Source organism: Danio aesculapii, chromosome 1 (genome assembly GCF_903798145.1).
Source record: "Danio aesculapii chromosome 1, fDanAes4.1, whole genome shotgun sequence".
NCBI classification, from domain to species: domain Eukaryota; kingdom Metazoa; phylum Chordata; class Actinopteri; order Cypriniformes; family Danionidae; genus Danio; species Danio aesculapii.
The window spans coordinates 30,525,623-30,546,810 of NC_079435.1; the positions used below are offsets into that span (position 1 = coordinate 30,525,623).

General features: G+C 32.5%; 1 protein-coding gene across 1 annotated transcript in view; it reads right to left on the reverse strand.

Annotated features, from left to right (window-relative positions):
• Window positions 1-21,188, reverse strand: part of pcca (propionyl-CoA carboxylase subunit alpha) — a 91,168-nt gene that overhangs the window by 47,013 nt on the left and 22,967 nt on the right. The window contains exons 7-12 of the mRNA XM_056458662.1: window positions 16,478-16,609; window positions 10,208-10,244; window positions 10,029-10,107; window positions 6,023-6,125; window positions 3,263-3,357; window positions 2,967-3,117 (exon numbers count right to left, since the gene is read on the reverse strand). Coding sequence (XP_056314637.1) covers window positions 2,967-3,117; window positions 3,263-3,357; window positions 6,023-6,125; window positions 10,029-10,107; window positions 10,208-10,244; window positions 16,478-16,609 — 597 coding nt within the window. The remainder of the gene's footprint in view (window positions 1-2,966; window positions 3,118-3,262; window positions 3,358-6,022; window positions 6,126-10,028; window positions 10,108-10,207; window positions 10,245-16,477; window positions 16,610-21,188) is intronic.

The window sequence follows — 21,188 nt, forward strand, 5'->3', positions numbered from 1 at the left end:
TTCAATCATGAAATAATTAAGTCCAATTTTCTTTTCTATTTTTTGGTGAATTACTCTAATAGTTAGAGGGCATTGAACATCTATTTCTCTGTATTATTTCTCATTTTCATTCATTCATTCATTTTCTTTTCGGCTTAGTCCATTTATTATTCTGAGGTTGCCACAGTGGAATGAACCGCCAACTTATCCAGCATATATGTTTTATGCAGCGGATACCCTTCCAACTGCAACCCATCTCTGGGAAACATGCACACACTCATACACTACGGACAATTTAGCCTACCCAATACACCTGTACTGCATGTCTTTGGACTGTGGGGGAAACCTACACCTACCTATATATATATATATATATATATATATATATATATATATATATATATATATATATATATATATATATATATATACAGTATATATATATATATATACATATATATACAGTATATATATATATATATATATATATATATATATATATATATATATATATACATATATATACATATATACAGTATATATATACAGTATATATATATATATATATATATATATATATATATAGCAAAATCACAGAAAAGCAAAATATTGCAATGGCAGTTTTTTGTCCAATATCATGCAGCTCTATCCTAAAATAACACATTACAAGAACTGCTGTGGACAGATGCCTCAATCTCATTTTACTGAAAGAAAATGAGAATTTGTCACCAGAATTAAAATGCTACAAAGTATCTCCCACCAACCACACTCAAATGCTAACAAAGGTGTTTAAAAGAGTCTCGTTAACCAGACAGCACAGCTAACAACTAGTCATTAACCTCGAGCGGAAATAATAAACTCTTTTCCTGCCCAGAGCAGTGCCGCCCAGACTCATTCTGCATGTTTCCACACTAATAAGCTTTATGGACACTTTGATGTCCTCTGTAGATCTGGGTTCTATTGAGGTACAAGAAAAATGATGATTAGGACTGACACTGTGTTCCATTGTATACTTAATACTTCAGATGTGCTATGATGACACATTTGGTGCTCATTCAAGGGCATAAGTTCAAGCCCAGATCCCTCTGATCAGTGGGGACTGGCCTTAATGCAGTACATACAAAATCTTCTGATTGTAACATTTTCTTTCAAACTAACTAGGTTACGTCTGCGTATACAATCTTTAAATATACACATTTTATATTACATACATATGAGCTTTCTTTGAAACAGCAGCCTCATTTCCTCATATCTCATCAGTATACAGCTTGCCAGAACAAAAATGCAGGATATACAGATTATACATTTATTCAGACCCCCCCCCCCCCAATGAGGCATAAGGTCTGTTTAAATGTATCTTTTGATAGTTTAACATGTATATTGTGCAATTTGCCATGTATGCTTGTAATGAGGCAGCAAACATGTAAACTGCTGTGTATAAATGTCCAATCTAGTCATTATTGCTTTTTTACTATTACAATGAATAATAATAATAATAATAATAATAATACAGTGATTTCTGAAGGATCGTGTGACTCTGAAGACTGGAGTAATAAAGTTGAAAAATTATCTTTAAAAATCACTGGAATAAATTATTAAATTAAATGATAAACTACTTTTGAACAGTTATTTTACAGTGCAATAACATTTCACAATTTTACAGTTTGTACTGTATTTTAGATTAAATAAATCCAGCCTTGGTGAGCAGGATAAGCTTATTTTAAAACATTTAAAAAACCCACAGACGCCAAACTTTTGGTGTGTGTGAGAGAGCAGGCAGTGACAGAGGCTTGGCTGCAGATCATCAGAGCAAAGTTCGTTCATTTTCACAACCATTTCAAATATTATAAAAACCATGCTTTTCATCCTAGGGGTAAATCATTTGGTTGTAAATGGGCATATAATATTTGTTTTGGGGTTTTTTTTACTTAAAGTGATAGTTTACCCAAAAAATGAACAGTAACTCGCTACTTACTCACCCTCAAGTGGTTCCAAAACTTAATGAGTTTCTTGCTTTTGTTAAACACAAAATTATTTAAGAAAAAAAAGCTAAAAACCTGTAACCATTGACATCCATAGGAGGAAAAACAAATACTATTGATATCAATGTTTACCGGTTTCCATAATTTTTCAAAATATCTTCTTTTAAGTTTAATAGAAAAAAAGACTTTTATTTTTAGGTGAACCCTTCCTTTAAATATGCCACATACCTTCTTTGTAGATATGAGAGAATTTATCATACTGAATCAATGCACTATGGAACCTTTAAGCTCAGCACAGCATCAAAGCACAAACATTTATGAGAATATCTTTTCTCTAAACTTACATTATAGCATCAATGCTTGAAATAAGCTCCTTCAATGAACTTATGTTACGAATTACCACAGAATCCGCTTGTTAAGTGTGACATCACGCGAAGCCAAGCGCTCGATCAAACTGTATGGGGAGACTCAACCAATGGTAATAATAAACGTTTACAAAGCGATGTAATACTTTTGAAAATCACGATCGCAATATATATCCATGCCTAATATCCGATGGCCAGAAAGTTATACATTTTTTATAAATTGTTAAAATATTGGTGTCTGTGATGCAGTAAGTCCAGAGACTGTCATGTGCACCATTGATTTTATATAAAATTCACTTTAATGTGTGATATGACTAAAAAGTCCTCATAAACTAATGTTATCTTTATTCAAATGAGTAGCGGCTTGGACCCGGAAACAGTATTCCATACCTCACCACTTAACAAGCGGATGAAGCAGAGATTAAAATTATTAAAACATAATATAAAACAATATAATTAAAACAATGCATTTGGAGGTCATGATTTATGAACTATAAATCAGCTGATATAAATGACCAATTATGGCTGACTTTGAGCTGTATTTGTGGATTGATAGGTTATTAATTTGTAACCTTCAATGTAACGATTTTTCAAAAGAGCAAAAAGCATGTACTTTAAATCTACACATGCATATACAAACCTGCAAACGTGTGTTCATCTCCAAGAAGTAGAAGTTCTTCTCAGAGTCAACAAGAAACTCCACAGTGCCAGCTGAAGAGTATTTCACTGCTTTCGCCAGAGACACAGCCTGCTCGCCCATTTTTCTCCGGGTGTCTGGGTCTAGAAAAGTGCTAAACGGCCAAACAAGTACAACATTTAACAATGTAGATAGCTGAAAAGGATAGTGGAGTGGGTAGTCCATGCACAGCTATACATTTTATTAATTTCATAAAACTTTCAGGCTGACTTCAGATAAGAGCATATGTTGAAACATACCTGGGTGCCTCCTCTACCACTTTCTGGTTTCTTCTTTGGATGGAGCACTCTCTCTCATTCAGCCACAGAGCATTGCCGTGTTTGTCCGCCAACACCTGCAGGCAACAGAATGGAAGCCATTAGCACAAACAGCACTGTGGCCACAGAAGAGAGAGAGAAATCACAGTTTAGAGAAGAGAAACGTTGCTGTAGAAAAGCATAAACTCAAAAAATTTACACTGGGCAGGGAAATCTGGCTCTTCCGAAATCAGTTAAAGCATGTCCTTACAGAAAAGGGCATAACATTAGCATTTGTGGATTTACCTATGCTTTTACCTAAAGTGACTTACACAGCAAAAGTGGCATTAGCAACATTTATCCACATATTCATCCTTAAAATGACCAATCAAGGCTGACTTCTATCTGAGGATGGGCCAACAACATGCTCATTACTAGCCTTGAGCCTTAACTATTAAAGCAAACACTATATCACTGCCTCTGGCAATGTCCTAAAATACAAATTATTGGAAAGAGATAACTGATTGTATGTCAGACATGTTTAATTTTAAAATCCATCTAAATGCCAAGCTCTGTATTCTTAGTTTGTATCCTTTCGAACTTACAATTGGAAAGACAAAAATTTTGGATTTTGGTTATCTTCAAGCTAGAAGGGCTATTACATTATACTGTAAACACATGGACGCTTAATCCATGGAATTGTGGAACAAATAAATATTGAACTGTTTTGGACTGGAGAGACTAACTTAAATCACCAAAGGCAAGCAGAAAGACTTTGACTATCTTTGGGAACCATATATGAATACTATGTAAATTGTATGTTTGTAAACATGTATTTTTATTTTTTGTTATTTTGTCATTATCTTTTTTTCAATGCTTCAATTGATTATTTTTATTTATTTATTATTATTTTTATTTATTTCTTTATTATATTAGTTAGTTGAATGTGTTTATGTGTATATACATATTTAAGAAGTGTGTGGATATGTGCTGTTTTGTAGGCTGCATTGTCATTGTATGCCTAATTGATTGGGGGGGTAGGGGGATCAATAAACATTTTTAGAAAAAAATAAATAAACTATTAAAACTATTAAAGCAATAAAAAATAACCTCATGCCAGAAGGTAAAAAAAAAGAAAAAAACTGAAACAAAAAACAATAGGTCAAATTTACTTGGTGTGTGCTTTGCATGTTTCGTCAATTTCATGTGTGGAATTAAGTCAATTTTTCATATTTCTTAAACCATTGCAAATACATAAACAATTATAAGTCAAACAGACTTACAATATCAACCTTTACTATATGGTTTCAAGTATTAGTATAGAATTTATTCATAACAGTCAATGTCTTCCATATGAGATGGGCGTACGGCGCTTGCATTTTGTGCTGCTGACTTTAATGGCAATAAGTCATACTTTAATTAAAGTTCCCATGAAGTGCTTTAAAATGTGCATTTTATATTCGATGTTTTTTATGTAATGAGACATACAGCAGTCCATCCCCTTTTTAAAAAAAACAGCTAATAGCATTTAGTTTTATCACAGCTCTGCCAGTGAGAGTGGTTGAGATAAAGCACATCAAATGAAAAGCAAATGAGAAGCACCTTTAAGGGAGCAGGGTACATCAGATACTAGATAGCATCTGAATGGTCAAGATTTGATGAGAAACCAAAGTTTGAGGTGACAAACTGCAAGCTTTAGATTTTTACAACAGTTTTATATATTCTAAATGTGAATTGTCACTACTTTAGAGCACACTAACTTACAGATATTCTTAAAACTAACATGCTGATACTAACATCTAAATACATTATTTTCATATTACTGGACCTTTAATAACAATTTTTTTTTAGGTGAACTAACCCTTTAATACTATTGTAAGCTGTAGCATTCAGTGTTGAAAGTGCTATAACATTTACAGTATAATACACTTTATAGTATGGTTTAGTATTTTTTAGAAAAATATTTTATCATAATGGATGCACTAAATGGCCAAAAGTATCTTACTTCTAAAACAGCTGGTGTCCGCTTTCAGTAATCAGTTGTAACAACCAGATGGATGAACTAATTTATAACCATGAGCCAAGTTAAGGCTATTTATATCTATGACCCAAGTGTCCAGCAGATACTCTGGTATTCAGAGTTTGGGGTCAGTAAGATTTTCAAAAGGGGCTGCTATTTTTAACCAGTTTGGATGCATTAAATATATCAAAATATCAACACAACATAGTATTTCTGCTTAAATTTAAGTTAACAAGTTAAATAAAATCCCCCCCTAAAAACAGCACAACTGCTCTGAACGGGTGATAAAAGAAACATTTCTTGAGTGTCAAATTAGCCGATTAAATTATTTCCGAACTATATGATAAAAAATCTGTTCGTCACATGAAAAAATTTTATTTTGAAATATATTAAAACATAATAATATATTATAATAATTATCTAATAAAATTTTACAATATTACTGTATTATTTTTTATTTATCAAATTTAAAAGCAGGCTTAGCGAGTGTTTCTTTCAAAAACTTATTTAAAAGTTAACACATTTCACCAACCATGAATTGAACTGCATTTAAATTCATTTGTGACAACTAATAATGCATCCAATGTAGACATTTCATTTCATCATTTCTAAAATCATGCCCAGTGTAATCTTGCATAAATCAATGGAAAAGCAGGCTGTTTTGTACGATCTAAAATGTAAAGGAGACATGTTTTTCTCTGGCAAATTGTTCATCAAGTCATGTAGAAGCATATAGTGAATACCTGAATCTCAATATGTCTGGGGTTGTCTATGAACTTCTCAATCAGCAGACGGTCATCTCCAAAACTAGATGCTGCCTCCTGAGAAGAGAAACGAAAGCCTTCCCTGAAACAGAAAATGAAAAACATACAAAACTTTGTTTTAAAATGACTTGAATTCTTGTTATTATCTCAAACAAATCATTCATTAGCATTGGATAGCTTTCCGAGAACATATATACACTCAAAAAAAATTTTTGCTGCTTGTTTTAACTACTTATTTAAAATGAGCTGAAACAACACAATTCTGGAAATTTGTGTGGGACTGCTTTAATGTTTTATGTTCAATCCACCTAAATTTGTAAAAAAAAAAATAAAAAAGTACAAGTATTAAGGCATTGTATGTAACCCAGCGTTATTTTAGTGTAATAAAACTCCTTGATTGATTGTTAACTTTTGTTATTTATTATTGTATTATTATTATTAATATTATTATTATTAATAATAATATTAATAACATTCTAAATTAACGTGTTTTTATTCATGTCTTCTTAAAAACAGTTTAGGCAAACTTTGACTGGCCAAAATTGCCTGCCTGGATCACTTCTAGTGGCTTTTGTAAGGGAACTTGACATTTGTAGCAAGAGGATTCCTCTTAGCAGATAAGCATCTCTCTGCCTGAGGATTCTCTCTCTCACTCTCTCTCTCTCTGTCCTCCGTCTCCAATGAATTGCTCTGAATGACTCTTTTGCTTCTCAAGATAAATCCAATTAAAGCTTAAACAAAAACCCAGCTTCAGCCTACGGCAATAAAGACACAATTAAAAGCAACAAGTTCCACTGAAGTTTTTATTAATATTCTCAAGATAAGGAGAAGGGGGGGAGGGGATTTGGGTTTCCGAGGGGGTTGATTTGTGAATGGTAATACATACTGCTTGACTTTTAATGCTATGCAAGCAAAAAAAAATACCACATTTTAAAGAACAAAAGTTGTGTTTGCAGCCATTTAAAACATGTTAAATATACTTTAGATTGATATTTTATACTTTATAATAATTGATGGGCAAAGATTAATCGTGATTAATCCAAAATCCAAATCCAACTTTACAGGAGAAAAAGAATGGTGCTTACAGCCTGGTACAAAGAACAATTTTGGTTCATATAGCTAATATTACTCTTCATGACAACTGTGAGGGGGGTGAATTTTTTTTATAACTCATCCGTTTCATTTATATTAAGTTATATTAAGTCTGCATAATTAAGGGTGTGGCCACTTGAGTGACAGCTAGGTCTTGCTGGTCGCCGTCACTTCACCTCAGCTGATTCCGGCTGATTAGCTGCTGAACTCCGCACATATACATCGTATTTTTGTTTTGTTTTTTTTAGCTTTACACAGCCAATTTCCTTTTGGAATTATTTCCTACAATTATCAGATGATATGGCATACTGTGTGCACTTAATTGTGCTCACAAACCATTCACGTGGCCTCCATTCCCAGGTGAATGTAATTGTATAGTTATATACCATATCTATAAATGTATTTGTTTTATTTAAGATAATTTATTTATATTTTTCTTTAGAAATAATCGGACAGATTAATTAGCTGTAGGCTCTAGAACAGTCATCTGAAACACTGTCATACAGTTTTATGCATGGATTTCATAAGTAGCTTTACATTTACGGACACACTACATTTGAAGTATTTGGAAGTAGTTTGCATTTTCCTCTGGTAGAAAAGTATCATAAGAACAATGTTTAGTGGCTCAATGTATTACAACAGTGTTTTTAAAGAACTAAATATTTTATTGATATAGTATCCAACCAAACACATTTGGTCAGAACACAAATGAGTCGCAGGTAATGAAGTATTAAGCATTTCTCCCAAAGAAAAGTCTGTGAAAGCAAAATGCTACCAGGCATCTGCAGCTCTGCTTAGTGCTTACACTCCACTTTTATGCCCTTGTTTGGTATCCCCCGGCTGGTGCAATGACACGCGAACAAATGACGACGGTTGGCCGCACCTACTTGTAGCTTCTTTTGCGTTCTTCAGAAAGCTGTGGGTGATGTCACGGATACTACTTGCATATCTTTTACAATGTTTGGTATACATACAAAGTATACACACATACACTACCTGACAAAAGTTTTCGATCCCAGTTGTAAGAGCAAAAAATAATAACTTGACTTCTAGTTGATCATTTGGAAAAGAGGCAGAAGGTAGATTTTTCTGATGAATCATCTGTTGAACTGCATCCCAATTATCACAAATACTGCAGAAGACCTATTGGAACCATACACGGAGCCAAGATTCTCACAGAAATCACTCAAGTTTGGTGAAGAAAAAAATCATGGTTTGGGGATACATTCAGTACGGAGCTATGTGAGAGATCTGCTGAGAGAATGGCAACATCAACAGCCTGAGGTCTCAAGACATTTATGCTGTCCATTACATTACAAACCACAGGAGAGGGCAAATTCTTCAGCAGGATGGTACTCCTCATCCTTCAGCCTCCACATCAAAGTTCGTGAAAGCAAAGGTCAAGGTGCTCCAGGGTTGGCCAGCCCAATAACCAGAAATGAACATTATTGAGCATGTCTGGGGTAAAATGTAGGAGAAGGCATTGAAGATGAATCCAAATAATCTTGATGAACTCTGGGAGTACTGCAAGAACACTTTCTTTGCCATTCCAGATGACTTTATTAATAAGTAATTTGAGTCATTGCAGAGATTTGTGGATGCAGTCCTCCAAGCTCATGGGAGTCATACACAATATTAATTCTTAGTCCACTGCACCATGACTTTGCTTTTCATATAAGTCACTTCCAAATGGTAAACTAGAAGTCAAGTTATTATTTGTTGTTTCTACAACTTGGATAGACAACATGACTTTTGTCAGGTAGTGTATTGTGTCAAAACACTTTTATTTTGAATGTGATTACTCTTTTACTATTCATAATAGTTCCATTCATTCTGCATTTTTTTACATACTTTTTTATGAGTAGAGTTCATTTTCCAAACATTGCTGCAAAGTGAGAGTAACAAACCCCTTTAGTATTGTATAATTTGATTTGTCAGAATATGACAAATTGTGACTTTTACACCAGTGCTTGTCAACTTGTTTTCTCTCTCTCTCCATCTCTCTCTTATTTACCAGAAGATTAAATATTAGTACATTATTATCATTTCATATTATTACTTATTATTACAAAATGAAGAGTGATACTTTGAGATTCTTGTAAATTAACTTTCTGTATTCCTCTATTTTGGCTATTGCATGTATTTTCTGTGGCATCATAATTTGTGTTCACATAATATCAAAACAATTAAGTTTTGAATGGTCATTTATTACCCTAAACCAGGTGTTCAAAACTTTTCAGCCCGTGACCCCCAAAATTACAATGCCTGTGACTCACGACGCCCAATATCCTCTGAGGTGGTTATAAATACACAAACCTTGCACACAACGGTGCACACATACCAACAGGCCCAAGTCTGATCATAATTTAATCTTGAAGAACGCCCCTCAGAGACCATCCTGCATGTTCAGTTGTAGATGGTATTTATTTTTGATGTATGTGAGTGCTGTAAAGGTGTCAGAAAGTTTAACCTGGTGCCATAAAATCAATGTGCTGTGTCTTTAATTTTACATAATCGCTGCAAGAGTCGCAAAAAAATCATAAGGCTGATGGCTTTTTATTTGAATGTTGTTTTTTTAATGTAACTATTACCTACTTTTTTTTCTTCTGTAGGTTATGGATAAAATATGGTAATTGTAATATAGTTTCATAAAAGGAATTAGATTTATGGAAATCACGAAGCAACCCCGTGTCATTGTCCCGACCCCCACTTTTGGGAACCCCTGCCCTACAACACTGAACCAAATCTAGTACTTTTACTAACCAATTAACCTAATAAAGTGTATTAAAATTTAATGCAGTGTATAAAGCAACTCTTGTTCCAAAATTGTGTCTAGTAATCAGATATTTCTGACCCTTAAATATTAAAAGAATCTGCTGTCTGAACATCTCACCTGGTTTCCTCATCATTCCAGGCGATCCTCATCCCTTTACCTCCTCCACCAGCAGACGCTTTAATCATAACAGGGTAACCTTTATGGATGCAAACTCTGAGTTAGCCGTATTTACAAAATCAACTTACTTAAAATACATGCACACAATGATTAAACGTCTACATTCAAATGTCTCATACCAATCTCTCCTGCTATTTTCACAGCCTCTTCTGCATCCTGCGAAAATAAAAAATAAACATGACCTTATTTAATAAATACATGGCAGTCTGTGAAATGTCAAATGTGACGAAGCAAGTGAAACAATTCAGTTCCTTGGGTTGTCCAGCAGGGGGAGCAAGAGAGCATGATATTTATTACTAGTTAAACAGTTTGGTCTAAAGTTAAAACATCTGATTTGACCTGACAAAAGTGTCTGAATAAGAAGTCTTGTTTATGATAATTAACCTAACGGCTTTAACTCGTGAAACCACATTATTAGTGTGTGTTTAGTCAGCAATGGGTGCTGTGGAATAAAACTTCCTTTTCTAAAAGGTCAATATACAGTTTTGTTTAAGAGTTGTGTAAACTCTACATTTATTTATTTCCTTTTTAATATTTTTGCTAATAATATGGACAAGTAGATTAATTTAAGCCATGCAGAGAAAAGGCCATAAATTTAAAAGTTTAAAATTAATAAAATTAAAACAAAGTTTGTGAAGGAAAAAAAAGATTTCTTTTTCTAACACATACACATAATGCTTCAAATATTAAGAATTATTCACCTACTTCCTGCATACATAAACAAATACCAGATTTTTTTTTTTTGATAAATAAAAACGCAAGAAAAGTATATATATTTGTCATCACTAACCTAGAATCAATGATATTGGTGAGAGTAATTATACTGAAGGCCAATCACAGTTAAAATAAAATAAAATAAAATAAAATAAAATAAAATAAAATAAAAAAAAATAAAATAAAATAAAATAAAATAAAATAAAATAAAATAAAATAAAATAAAATATTTTTCTGTGGATATTTCTATGACAGATTTCATATTCAAGAATAACAATCTGCCTCCGGGACAAGTGTTTAACATTACCTAAAATTGAAGAAAAAAAATTCTACAGTGGTTTCAAATAAGATTCAATTTAAACATTCAGAAAAGAAATCTGGAAACAGACCAATTTACATGAAAAGTAAGAATAGACCAGTGACTGAAGTGACCTGAATAAAGACAAATTCAAATGTTTTACTGTTATATCACTCGCAGCAACATAATATTGTTAAGAAACTTACAGATCGGCTTTGACTTTAATGAAACAGCTTCTAATAAACTAAATTACAATATTTTTCAAACAATCTACTCTGCATCATATCAATTAATTCAGAAAACTTACTTCATGACTAACATTGTAAATGTCATTAAAAATACTTTTACACATTTTTAACAATTATCCTTATAATAAATAATTGCTTGAATAATAAATGTAAAAATGAAAATACTTGAGTTAAACTGCCAAACTTGAGTGAAAACAGTCAACTACGTCATTGGGCAACGACATCACTGTGCTGAGACAATCAAATTGTAAATATTTTCCAGTATGGCTATTTGAAATCGACATTCAGAACCTATAATCGATCTAATTTTTCCAGGTCAATATTTTAATTACTTTCCCTACCACATGTAGCTCTGTTAAGGCTGATGTATACTTCTGCGGCAAACTCACATGTATGGTCCAGTGCATCTTTCTCATGGTCGCATGCCCGTGCATCTCTCAAAAAAATTTAACTACACATCACCCGTTTGTACTACACTGACTATAATATAATTGTGCCAGGGATGCCTTGAGAGAGCAGATTTCCCATTAAAATAAAATAGTTATTTACTTTAAAATATTTGTTTACAGAAGATGTAAGAAATGCACTGTTTAAAATATTATTTACAGGATATACAAGAGTTATTTAATTTAAAAGTGATACTGCTTACTTTCTACTTTTAGTATGAAAAACACTGAAAACAATTGCAAGTGCAAGTTATTTATTTTAGTTTTAGCCAATGTGTGTTTTAATTTAAGTTGTTTAACGTTGATGATCAATAAATAATCATAGATAGTAGTGTTTGTTTCATTCAATTATTTTAAAATCAAGTAAAAAAATCTCTGGCTTGTAATATATGAGCTTATTTACTGCACAAAACTTATCAGTGAACTGAGGGAAAAAAAATAAATAAATAATAATAATAATAATAAAATAATCGTTCATTAATCGTAGAGTTAAATGTTCAATGAATCGCCCAGTCAAACTGCCACTGTGATTGTTTTCAGAGTGTGAGCTGTTATTATATGTAGCTGCAACACGTTTTGTGATGAGTAGGTCATATTTAATTACTTTAAACAATTGTTGCAATTACACAACTGCGAGGGTCTCAAACGGCGACAAAATAACTGTTTACAAACCATTAACAAAATAGTGAAGCAACTACTAAAATGTCCTTTCTCACAAGATGTCGAAATACATTAACAGCAGAGTTCTACACTAGCATTAAATGGAGTGAAGCCGAGGTGACAAATCCAGCAGAAGGGACTAAAGGAGAGATTTTGCGTGTGTGTGTGAGAGTCAGACTGTGATCACTGTGCTGATGTTATCAGGGTCGTTGAGGAGGTGTTCACAGATGGTAATGCCCATACAATCGGGGTGTCATGCGGCACATCTTCGCTTTATAGAGCCCTATCAGCGCAGGAAGTGTCAAAACAGCCACTACAGCGACCATTAAAGGCCATTTAAACAGCATGCAGGAGGAGGGGGATGGGGGAGGGGGAGAGGATTACAGACAGCAGGAGGACTTGCAAAAAAGTTCTAAATAGATGATATTCAGCTCTATTGAGGTTAAAGAGATAGTTCACCCACACTCGAGTAGTTTGAAAGCTTTATAAACGTCTTTTTTTCTGTTGAACACAAATCAAGATATTTTGAAAAATGTTGGGGGATATCAGTGACATCCATAGCAGGTAATAAAAATACTATGGAAGTCAACGACTTCTTTTTTTCAAACTTTTTTTGTTTAACACAAGAAACACAAACAGGTTTGGAACAAGTGTAGGATGGGTAAATGATCACATAATTATAATTTTGGGTGAACTATGCCTTTAAGTGTTTTATATGCTGTTGGCAAATGCACAATAATTTGTTCTGTTAAAATGTTTGGGGCCAGAATATTTTTTAAACAATAATGCATTTATTTGATTATGAAGATCCCTTGATCCCTCAGAATCCACTGTGATATGCTGATTTGGAGATCAGACTAAGTTTCTTATTGTTAAAAACAGTTTTGTGGATGCGTGATTTCAGCATTATTTGATTAAAACAAGGTTCAAGACAATTATTTTATTTAAAAATAAATTAACTAATTGTAGCAACACTCTTTGCTCATCACTTTTAAACAATTTAATGCATTCCTGGTTAAAAAAAAAGTTACAATTATATAAAAATTATTCATTTAAATCTTACCAGTATCAAACATTTAAATGTTAGTGTATATATGACAGCTGAACGAAACAAAATGCTACAAAATAATGGGGGTGGGGTTCAAACTGAGGCCTGGGAAACCCTTAGGGCAATGGATTGTGCTTTGGGTTCTGTGGTAATGTTTGAAGGAAAATAAACAAATAAAATAAAAATAATTAATACATTATTTAATGTTCAAACATATTCAAATGAAGATATATATAAAAATAAAAATATATATATTTAAAAATAAAAAAGAACTGTTCATATCAGTATCAAAAATAAAGAATCAAATAAAACTGGATACAAAATAGTTTTAAAATAATTGATTTAAACAAATTATTCAATCAGATTCAAATAAATGCTCAAAAATTGAATTAATTCCAAATTTGATTAAAATGAACAATTGGCCTGTCCCCTAATATACAACCAAAACGAAGTCAACTAAATTTAAATGGCTGGTTTGGCGCATAACATGTTCACAACATTTTATTTTGCAGGTATTTTATTTATTCAGTTTTAAATAATTTAAAGACTATTGTTTATAATATTTTGGAGCTACTAACTGAAAAAGAGTTATTCTTCAATCTTTCTTTCTGAGGTTTGTTTTACAACCTGCTGTGGGATTGTGGTTTCAATTTGTAAAAATATTTCATTTTGTTGATCATTTTTATTCATATTCCAAGATTTATTTGAATTGTTATGCAAACAGACACTAATGTAATGTGTAACAGAAACGAGTTGTTTTACAAATAATATTTAGCTTCTCTCTGTGAGACTAAAAGATTGAAAAGCATTTGTTATGTGATAAACATCACAGTTTAAACTTTCAAAAAACAACCATCACTTCCCAGTCTACAGTTTCAGCTTGTGCAAGGCATAACAATAATCAAAATACACAGTTGATAACAAAAAGTAGAGTAAACAACACCGACTGGATTATTTCTGCTGCTAGTGGACGCTTTGGGTCTGTTTTGACTAAATCGCAGCTCACATGAATGCAGTTGTGCTCGTTCCATACACAGTGACAGCAGGAGAAAACTTCCTCCAACTGCATCCCACTGTCATGTAGCCTGCTCATTCTATAAGCCAAGAATCAGTTGCACATTGTAAACAAAGAAACACGGATGTGTTATCTATTTTTGGTGGAATGAGCAGTTGATAAAGTTTGACAGTACATGAATGAGAAAAAATTAATTAAAGGACAAAACTGTCAGTTATCATTTAGAACACATGGAATTTTCAGTGCTCAGCATATACAAGTACGCCCATCACAAATCTATCTTTTAAATTCATATTTTAATAGGAAACTATACAATATTATATTTTTGCATATAGATTAGATTAGTCAGTACTGAAGCCAAATCTGGAGGGCATCTCACAAAATAACTTATGATAACGATTTAAAAACTAGTACACCCAAATGTATGTTATAGAAAAATATTAAATATAAATTTTAAAAAAAGAGGAAAAATCAGGAGAAGTTAAAAAAAAAAATTCTAAAAATTTTGCAGAAATTTTGTAGGTGGTAATTTTTTTTGTTTGCAATATTTTGCTTGAATTTAATTGTATTATCTTTCTATTTCTAGATATGTTTGGTGACTAAAATATTATTTTAGTAAATATATATGTTGAATAAATCTGTTTTGTTTAAGTGCACCAAAATGTGTTGCCTATATTCACTGAGAAATTGAAAAGTGTTTACTATTTATCAACAGGTTTAATATCCAAAACTGTTCAAAATAATATTATATGATAACATACTATAGAATTATATACAAATACTGTTCAAGTATGAATCATTTTATTTTACTGATCAAAAGTGAAGCATTGCAAAAAATAGTTTAAACTGATTAAATTAAAGTTTGTTTGTTTTTGTTTGTTTTTTTAAATGAATGTTTAAACCCTAAAATATTTAAATAAATGTTCTTTGAAACTTTATATTTTTAGAATTCTAACAAAAAAATTGCAAAAATATTAAGTGACAAGTAAGAAATCTTACTTGAGCTCTAATAAATTACACTTTAAATATTGTTAAAATATATCACTTTTTTACAATATTACAATATTAAAGGATTTATGCAACCTTTTCGGCATAAGAGCCAAAAATTGCTTTAAAATACGACCAACCTATCTGAATGACAATATGCATACTGTATATTATATAGTTATTTATTCTACATACAGTTGAAGTCAGAATTATTTGCCCCCCCCCCTTTTATTTTATTTTTTCTCTTTGAAATATTTCCCAAATGATGTTTAACAGAGCAAGAAAATTTTCACAGTATGTCTTATTTCTTATTTGTTTTATTTCGGCTAGAATAAAGCAGTTTTTAATTTAGTAAAAAACATTTTAAGATCAAAATTATTAGCCCCTTTAAGCTATATTTGTTTTCAAATGTCTACAGAACAAACCATCGTTATACAATAACTTGCCTAATTACCATAACCTGTCTAGTTAACCTAATTAACCTAGTTAAGCCTTTAAATGTCATTGTAAGTGGTATAGTAGTGTCTTGAAAAATATCTAGTAAAATATTTTTTACTGTCATCATGGCAAAGATAAAAGAAATCAGTTATTAGAAATGAGTTATTAAAACTATTATGTTCAGAAATGTGTTGTAAAAAATCTTCTCTCCGTTAAACAAAAATTGGAGAAAAAAATAAACGGGGGTTAACAATTCAGGGGGCTAATAATTCTGACTTTAACTATATGTACTCTGTTTATGCATTATTAAGATGTTGTTTGTTTAGATCAGACAAAGTATTTAGCTAACATTATTTCCCAATTCAATTGACGACATCTCTGTGCTGAGCTGGACATCTTTACACATCTACAGTAATTTTTTTTTAAATAGTGAAAATACATTTCGATACTTGTGTAAAGTTCTTGAGAAAAGACAGAGGACAGACATAAAAAAGAAATAAACAAATAAACAAAACATCCTAAATTTTGATCTGACCTTGACCACCCCATCAAAGCCAGGGATGGTGTTGACTTTGGCAGCTTTGGCGATGAGTTTGCTCTCGATCTTATCCCCCATAGCCTGGATGGCATGAGTGTCAGGACCGATGAAGGTCACCCCCTCAGCTGCCTGCAGAGAAAGAATTTTTAATAAGGCACATTTTGTGTCATCTAGGCTATTTATTCAGAGCAGATCTTACTTACGATCACGACACAATCTATTAAAACAACCATCAGAAAATGTCACATCACGCTGCATGACTGAGAGATTATCAGAACGCACATCATAACACACGTACACACATTTTTTTTCCCCCTGTAGTAAAAAACCTTAATACACCTGAACATTCTGTGATCTAACTGAAATACTGCTTTATAGATTCATAGTAAAAGTCAAAAGTTTTGGAGAAGTCTGAGGTCAGTAATATTTCTTTAACGTTGGAACTACTAGAACTCTACTTGAATGGCCATAGTGATCATTCTGACCATCCATTTCAAATCTATATTTTTAAATAGTATTTACATTCAAAGTTAATACGGAGATTTAGGAATTAAGCGCTGAATGTCTGTTGTGACGGGCATCACGGTGGCAAGAAGGTCGCTGGTTCGAGTCCCAGATGGGTCAGTTGGCATTTCTGTGTAGAGTTTCATGTTCTCCCAGTGATCGCGTGGGTTTCCACCGGGTGCTCCGGTTTCCCCACAAGTCCAAAGACATGCGCTATAGGTAGTTGGGTAAGCTAAATTGCCCGTAGTGTATGTGTGTGAATGAGTGTGTGTGGGTGTTTCCCAGTGATGGGTTGCAGCTGGAAGGGCCTCCGCTGTGTAAAACACATGCTGGATAAGTTAGCGGTTCATTCCGCTGTGGCGACCCCAGATTAATAGAGACTAATCCGAAAAGAAATGAATGAATGAATGTCTGTTGTGATATTTTACAAGGTCACTGTTTTTTGTAATGTTGCCTATAATTGTGAATGAGTTACTAAAATGCCCGCAAAGGAGCTTACATCATTTTATTTGGCAAGCAGGAAAGGTTTTTTCACCACAGCGAAAATGTTTTGAAAGATGTCTGTGAAGTAAAGTTATGTTTTTGCTTTTAGAAAGTTAGGTTTTTGTTAGCAAAATGTTGTTTTTGTTAGCAGAAACTTAGGACGTGTGAAATAAAGTAATGTTTTCACTATCAGAAAGTTGTGTTTTTGATAGTAGAAACTCAGGTTTTTGCTAGCATAAGCTTGATAGGCAACTGACGCATATTCAAATGCACAGGATAAAGTAGTGGATGCTGAAATGTATTGCCAATGGGCTCTGTGCACAGCTAGAGTTTAAAAGCCAACGATAAGCTTCCACTGAAAGCTTAATGTGACTATTTTCAATTTCACAAGGTTGTTTTTACAGCATCAATGCTGTAATGTAATTACAATACATTCAGTTAAATAGACTTAAGAATTCATTTAGTTGTTCAAGATTAAAACGAGATGAAATACCGTTGTAACCACTAGCACCATCAGTAACAAGAGGCTAGCGCAGAAATTCTAGTAAAAGTCATATTTTAAAGACATGGCGGGGGGGAATGGAATTTAATTCCAATAGTTCTTCTTGTCTGATCTGAGACCCCTTTCATATCGTATATCTAACAAGCAGTGAAGATCACTGATTTTTAAAGAAATCAGATCCTAAACATGACAATTTTGTAATGGAAAGAGAGTTCACCGAAAGCCCTTGGGCTGCCTGGCTGAAAATTAAAAGTCTTCGTGCATTTAGCCCATTATGGTCATTCAAGATAGAAATACTCAGAACTCTTGTGTTTTGTAATTTTAATTACAATGTTACAATAAAATATGCACACATTTAGGAAACATCAGGGTACTACAGTTATATACGTTTGAATTTACCAAAATTCCTAAATTGGAAAATGTAAAAATGTAAAAACACCACTGCCTCAGTAGTTCTAGTGTTAAAAGAAACTGGCACTTTTATTCAGGCCAGACATAATCAAGAATCAAAACTGACTGAAGAGATTTATAATGTTACAAGTGTTTTATGAAATAAATGAAATCTGCACTGCACATGTCAATAATTATGTTTATTTGTCATTTTTGTTTATCAAATAATACAAAAAAAGTATTCATAAAAATATTAAGCAGTGGTTACATGTTACGCACATCGTTACGTGTGGTGTTCACTTCTGCAAGTAATCATTACTTTCAATTGATCTTGGTTGTCTTTTTCCCTTTTCAGTTTTCTATTGGTTGATTTGGTGATGTCAGTTTTTTAAAACAGACGGAAGCGGACTTCTGGCTTTTGCTCATTCCTCCATGCCACCACAGTTTCTGATGACTTTATTGTTATTTTCTACTTTATACTTTCCTTTTGGCAATTGTTTGGAGTGGAGAGTCCCAACCTGCTTTAGGTTTGTTTGGATGTTATTTATTATGTTGTTGGACTCTACATCACTTGTAATTTTGAATTGTTTTTGCTCATGATGTTATGTTAATAAATGATTTAGTTGATACACTTTGGCCGTTGTTTATTTATATCACATTGTCTTAGGACCATGAGTTGTGTTTAAGTAGGGACCGTAACATAATTGGAGGTTTGTCTGCTTCTCTTTATAATTAGTTTCACTTTGTTTTTCGATACCAAACTTTTGATTTGACTTTACGGAAGATAGAACGTAACATAATAGTAGGTTGGTACTCATGGATAATGACAATAATAACTCATTTCTTAGTTCATCAGAATGTCAAAATTATTTCTGGAGGAATTGTGAAAATTCAGCCTTTCCATCATAACTTAAGTTTTAAATAGACGTTTGCATTTAATTAAAATTATATTTATTAAATGCATTGATATTTCACAAAATGACTATGCTTTTGATAGTAAATGCAGTCTTAGAAAGTATGAGATTCTTTTTTAAAAAACAACTAATATCAACCAAGATTTTAGAATTTTTAACAATTTACTATTAAATACATGCAATAAAATTAGCAGATGTCCAAATATCAATGTAGTGGCTTCACAACAACTCTGAGAGATCTGAGAATGGCTGTAAACCATCGCTTCCCATCCAACCTGATAGAGCTTGAGAGGTACTGCAAAGAGGAATGGACAAAAATTCCCAAAGACAGGTGTGCCAAGCTTTTGGTGTGATATTCAAAAAGACTTAGGGCTGTAATTGCTGCCAAAGTTGCATCAACAAAGTATTGAGCAAAGGCTGTGATATTTTTAATAAATTTGCAACTATTTCAAAAAAATCTTTTTTCAAATTGTCATTATGGGGTATTGTGTGTAGAATGTTGAGGAAATAAATTAATTAAATGCAACATAAAAAAAATGTGGAAAGAGTGAAGCGCTATAAATACTTATTTATAAACCATATTTACTTTTATATGAAACACTGAGGCTTTGTAGCACTGGTTATGTATGACATCATGAATAACTGGAAAGAAGTAAAGCTACCATACAGTTATGGCTAGAATGACTAAATCCCTTCACAAAAAAGGACCCCGGGGTATTAACTTTGGTAAAGTAAAGAAAGGTAGCTTCAGGTAATGCCTGCAGAAACATACATGTAAATAACGAAGCAAGAAAAAAAAAAAGAACGGGAAAAAGGAGATCTGTCCTTTTCTTTGTTAGTCTCGAGAATCGGGAGACTATTGCTTCCTGGCTAATATACTACAGATAGTATGCCCGAGGCACGTAGAACCCATGCAGCTCTGTAATTAAAAGAGGGATTTGACCCCATGACTCTTTTAGCTCCAACTGGACCCATGGAGTCATGAGATAAAGGATAAATCTAAATGAGCCCCCAAAAAGTGATCTGTTTGTTCTTGACAAGTGCTTGGGAAAAAACAAACTAGGTGTCAACAAATTCAAATAATCAATTCATTTCTCACATCAATTAATCAATAGCTCATTAAAAACTGTTAAAGCAACGAAATAGAGACATTACAGAGGAGTTTGTTTCGCTTCATGCAAAAAATTTGAAAAATATGATTTCGAATTTGGGCTGTATGATATTGGAAAAATCTAGCATTGCAATATTTTTCTTTATTTTGCGATATATATTGCGATATGAATACAATTTCACTGGATGACTCAACTCAATTTGGAAATTGTTTATAATGTTCTAATTTATAATCAATTAGGATGAATCTGCAGTGGGAGTAAAATATAATACAAAAATAATATAGTATAGTTAATATGTATACATATATATATATATATATATATATATATATATATATATATATATATATATATATATATACATATACACACATATATACATACACATATATATATATATATATATATATACACGTGTGTGTCTCCACAAAATATAACAATCCTAATAATCCAGAAATTTCCCAGACACATTTTGGACAGCTTTTTGCCAGGAAAATGTCAGCTATATCTGGCAACACTGTGCGTGCATTTAGTCAATGATTGATGAATTGATTCAGATCACATGATTTTTAATGTCGGTTAAGAAAGTCACTTTGTCAGATTATACGCTTTTTTCTTGATAAAATTTTAGCTTGTCATGGGTAACAAATGTGCCACACTACACCTTCCTTCACGATCAGTCATCCTGTGATGTCTACGATGAGCATTTTTTCCCAAAGCAGTCACAAGTGTTGCTATAACAATATTTCTTATCTCAATTTCTATTTTTTTTAGCTTATTTCAATCTCAGTATACACTGATGC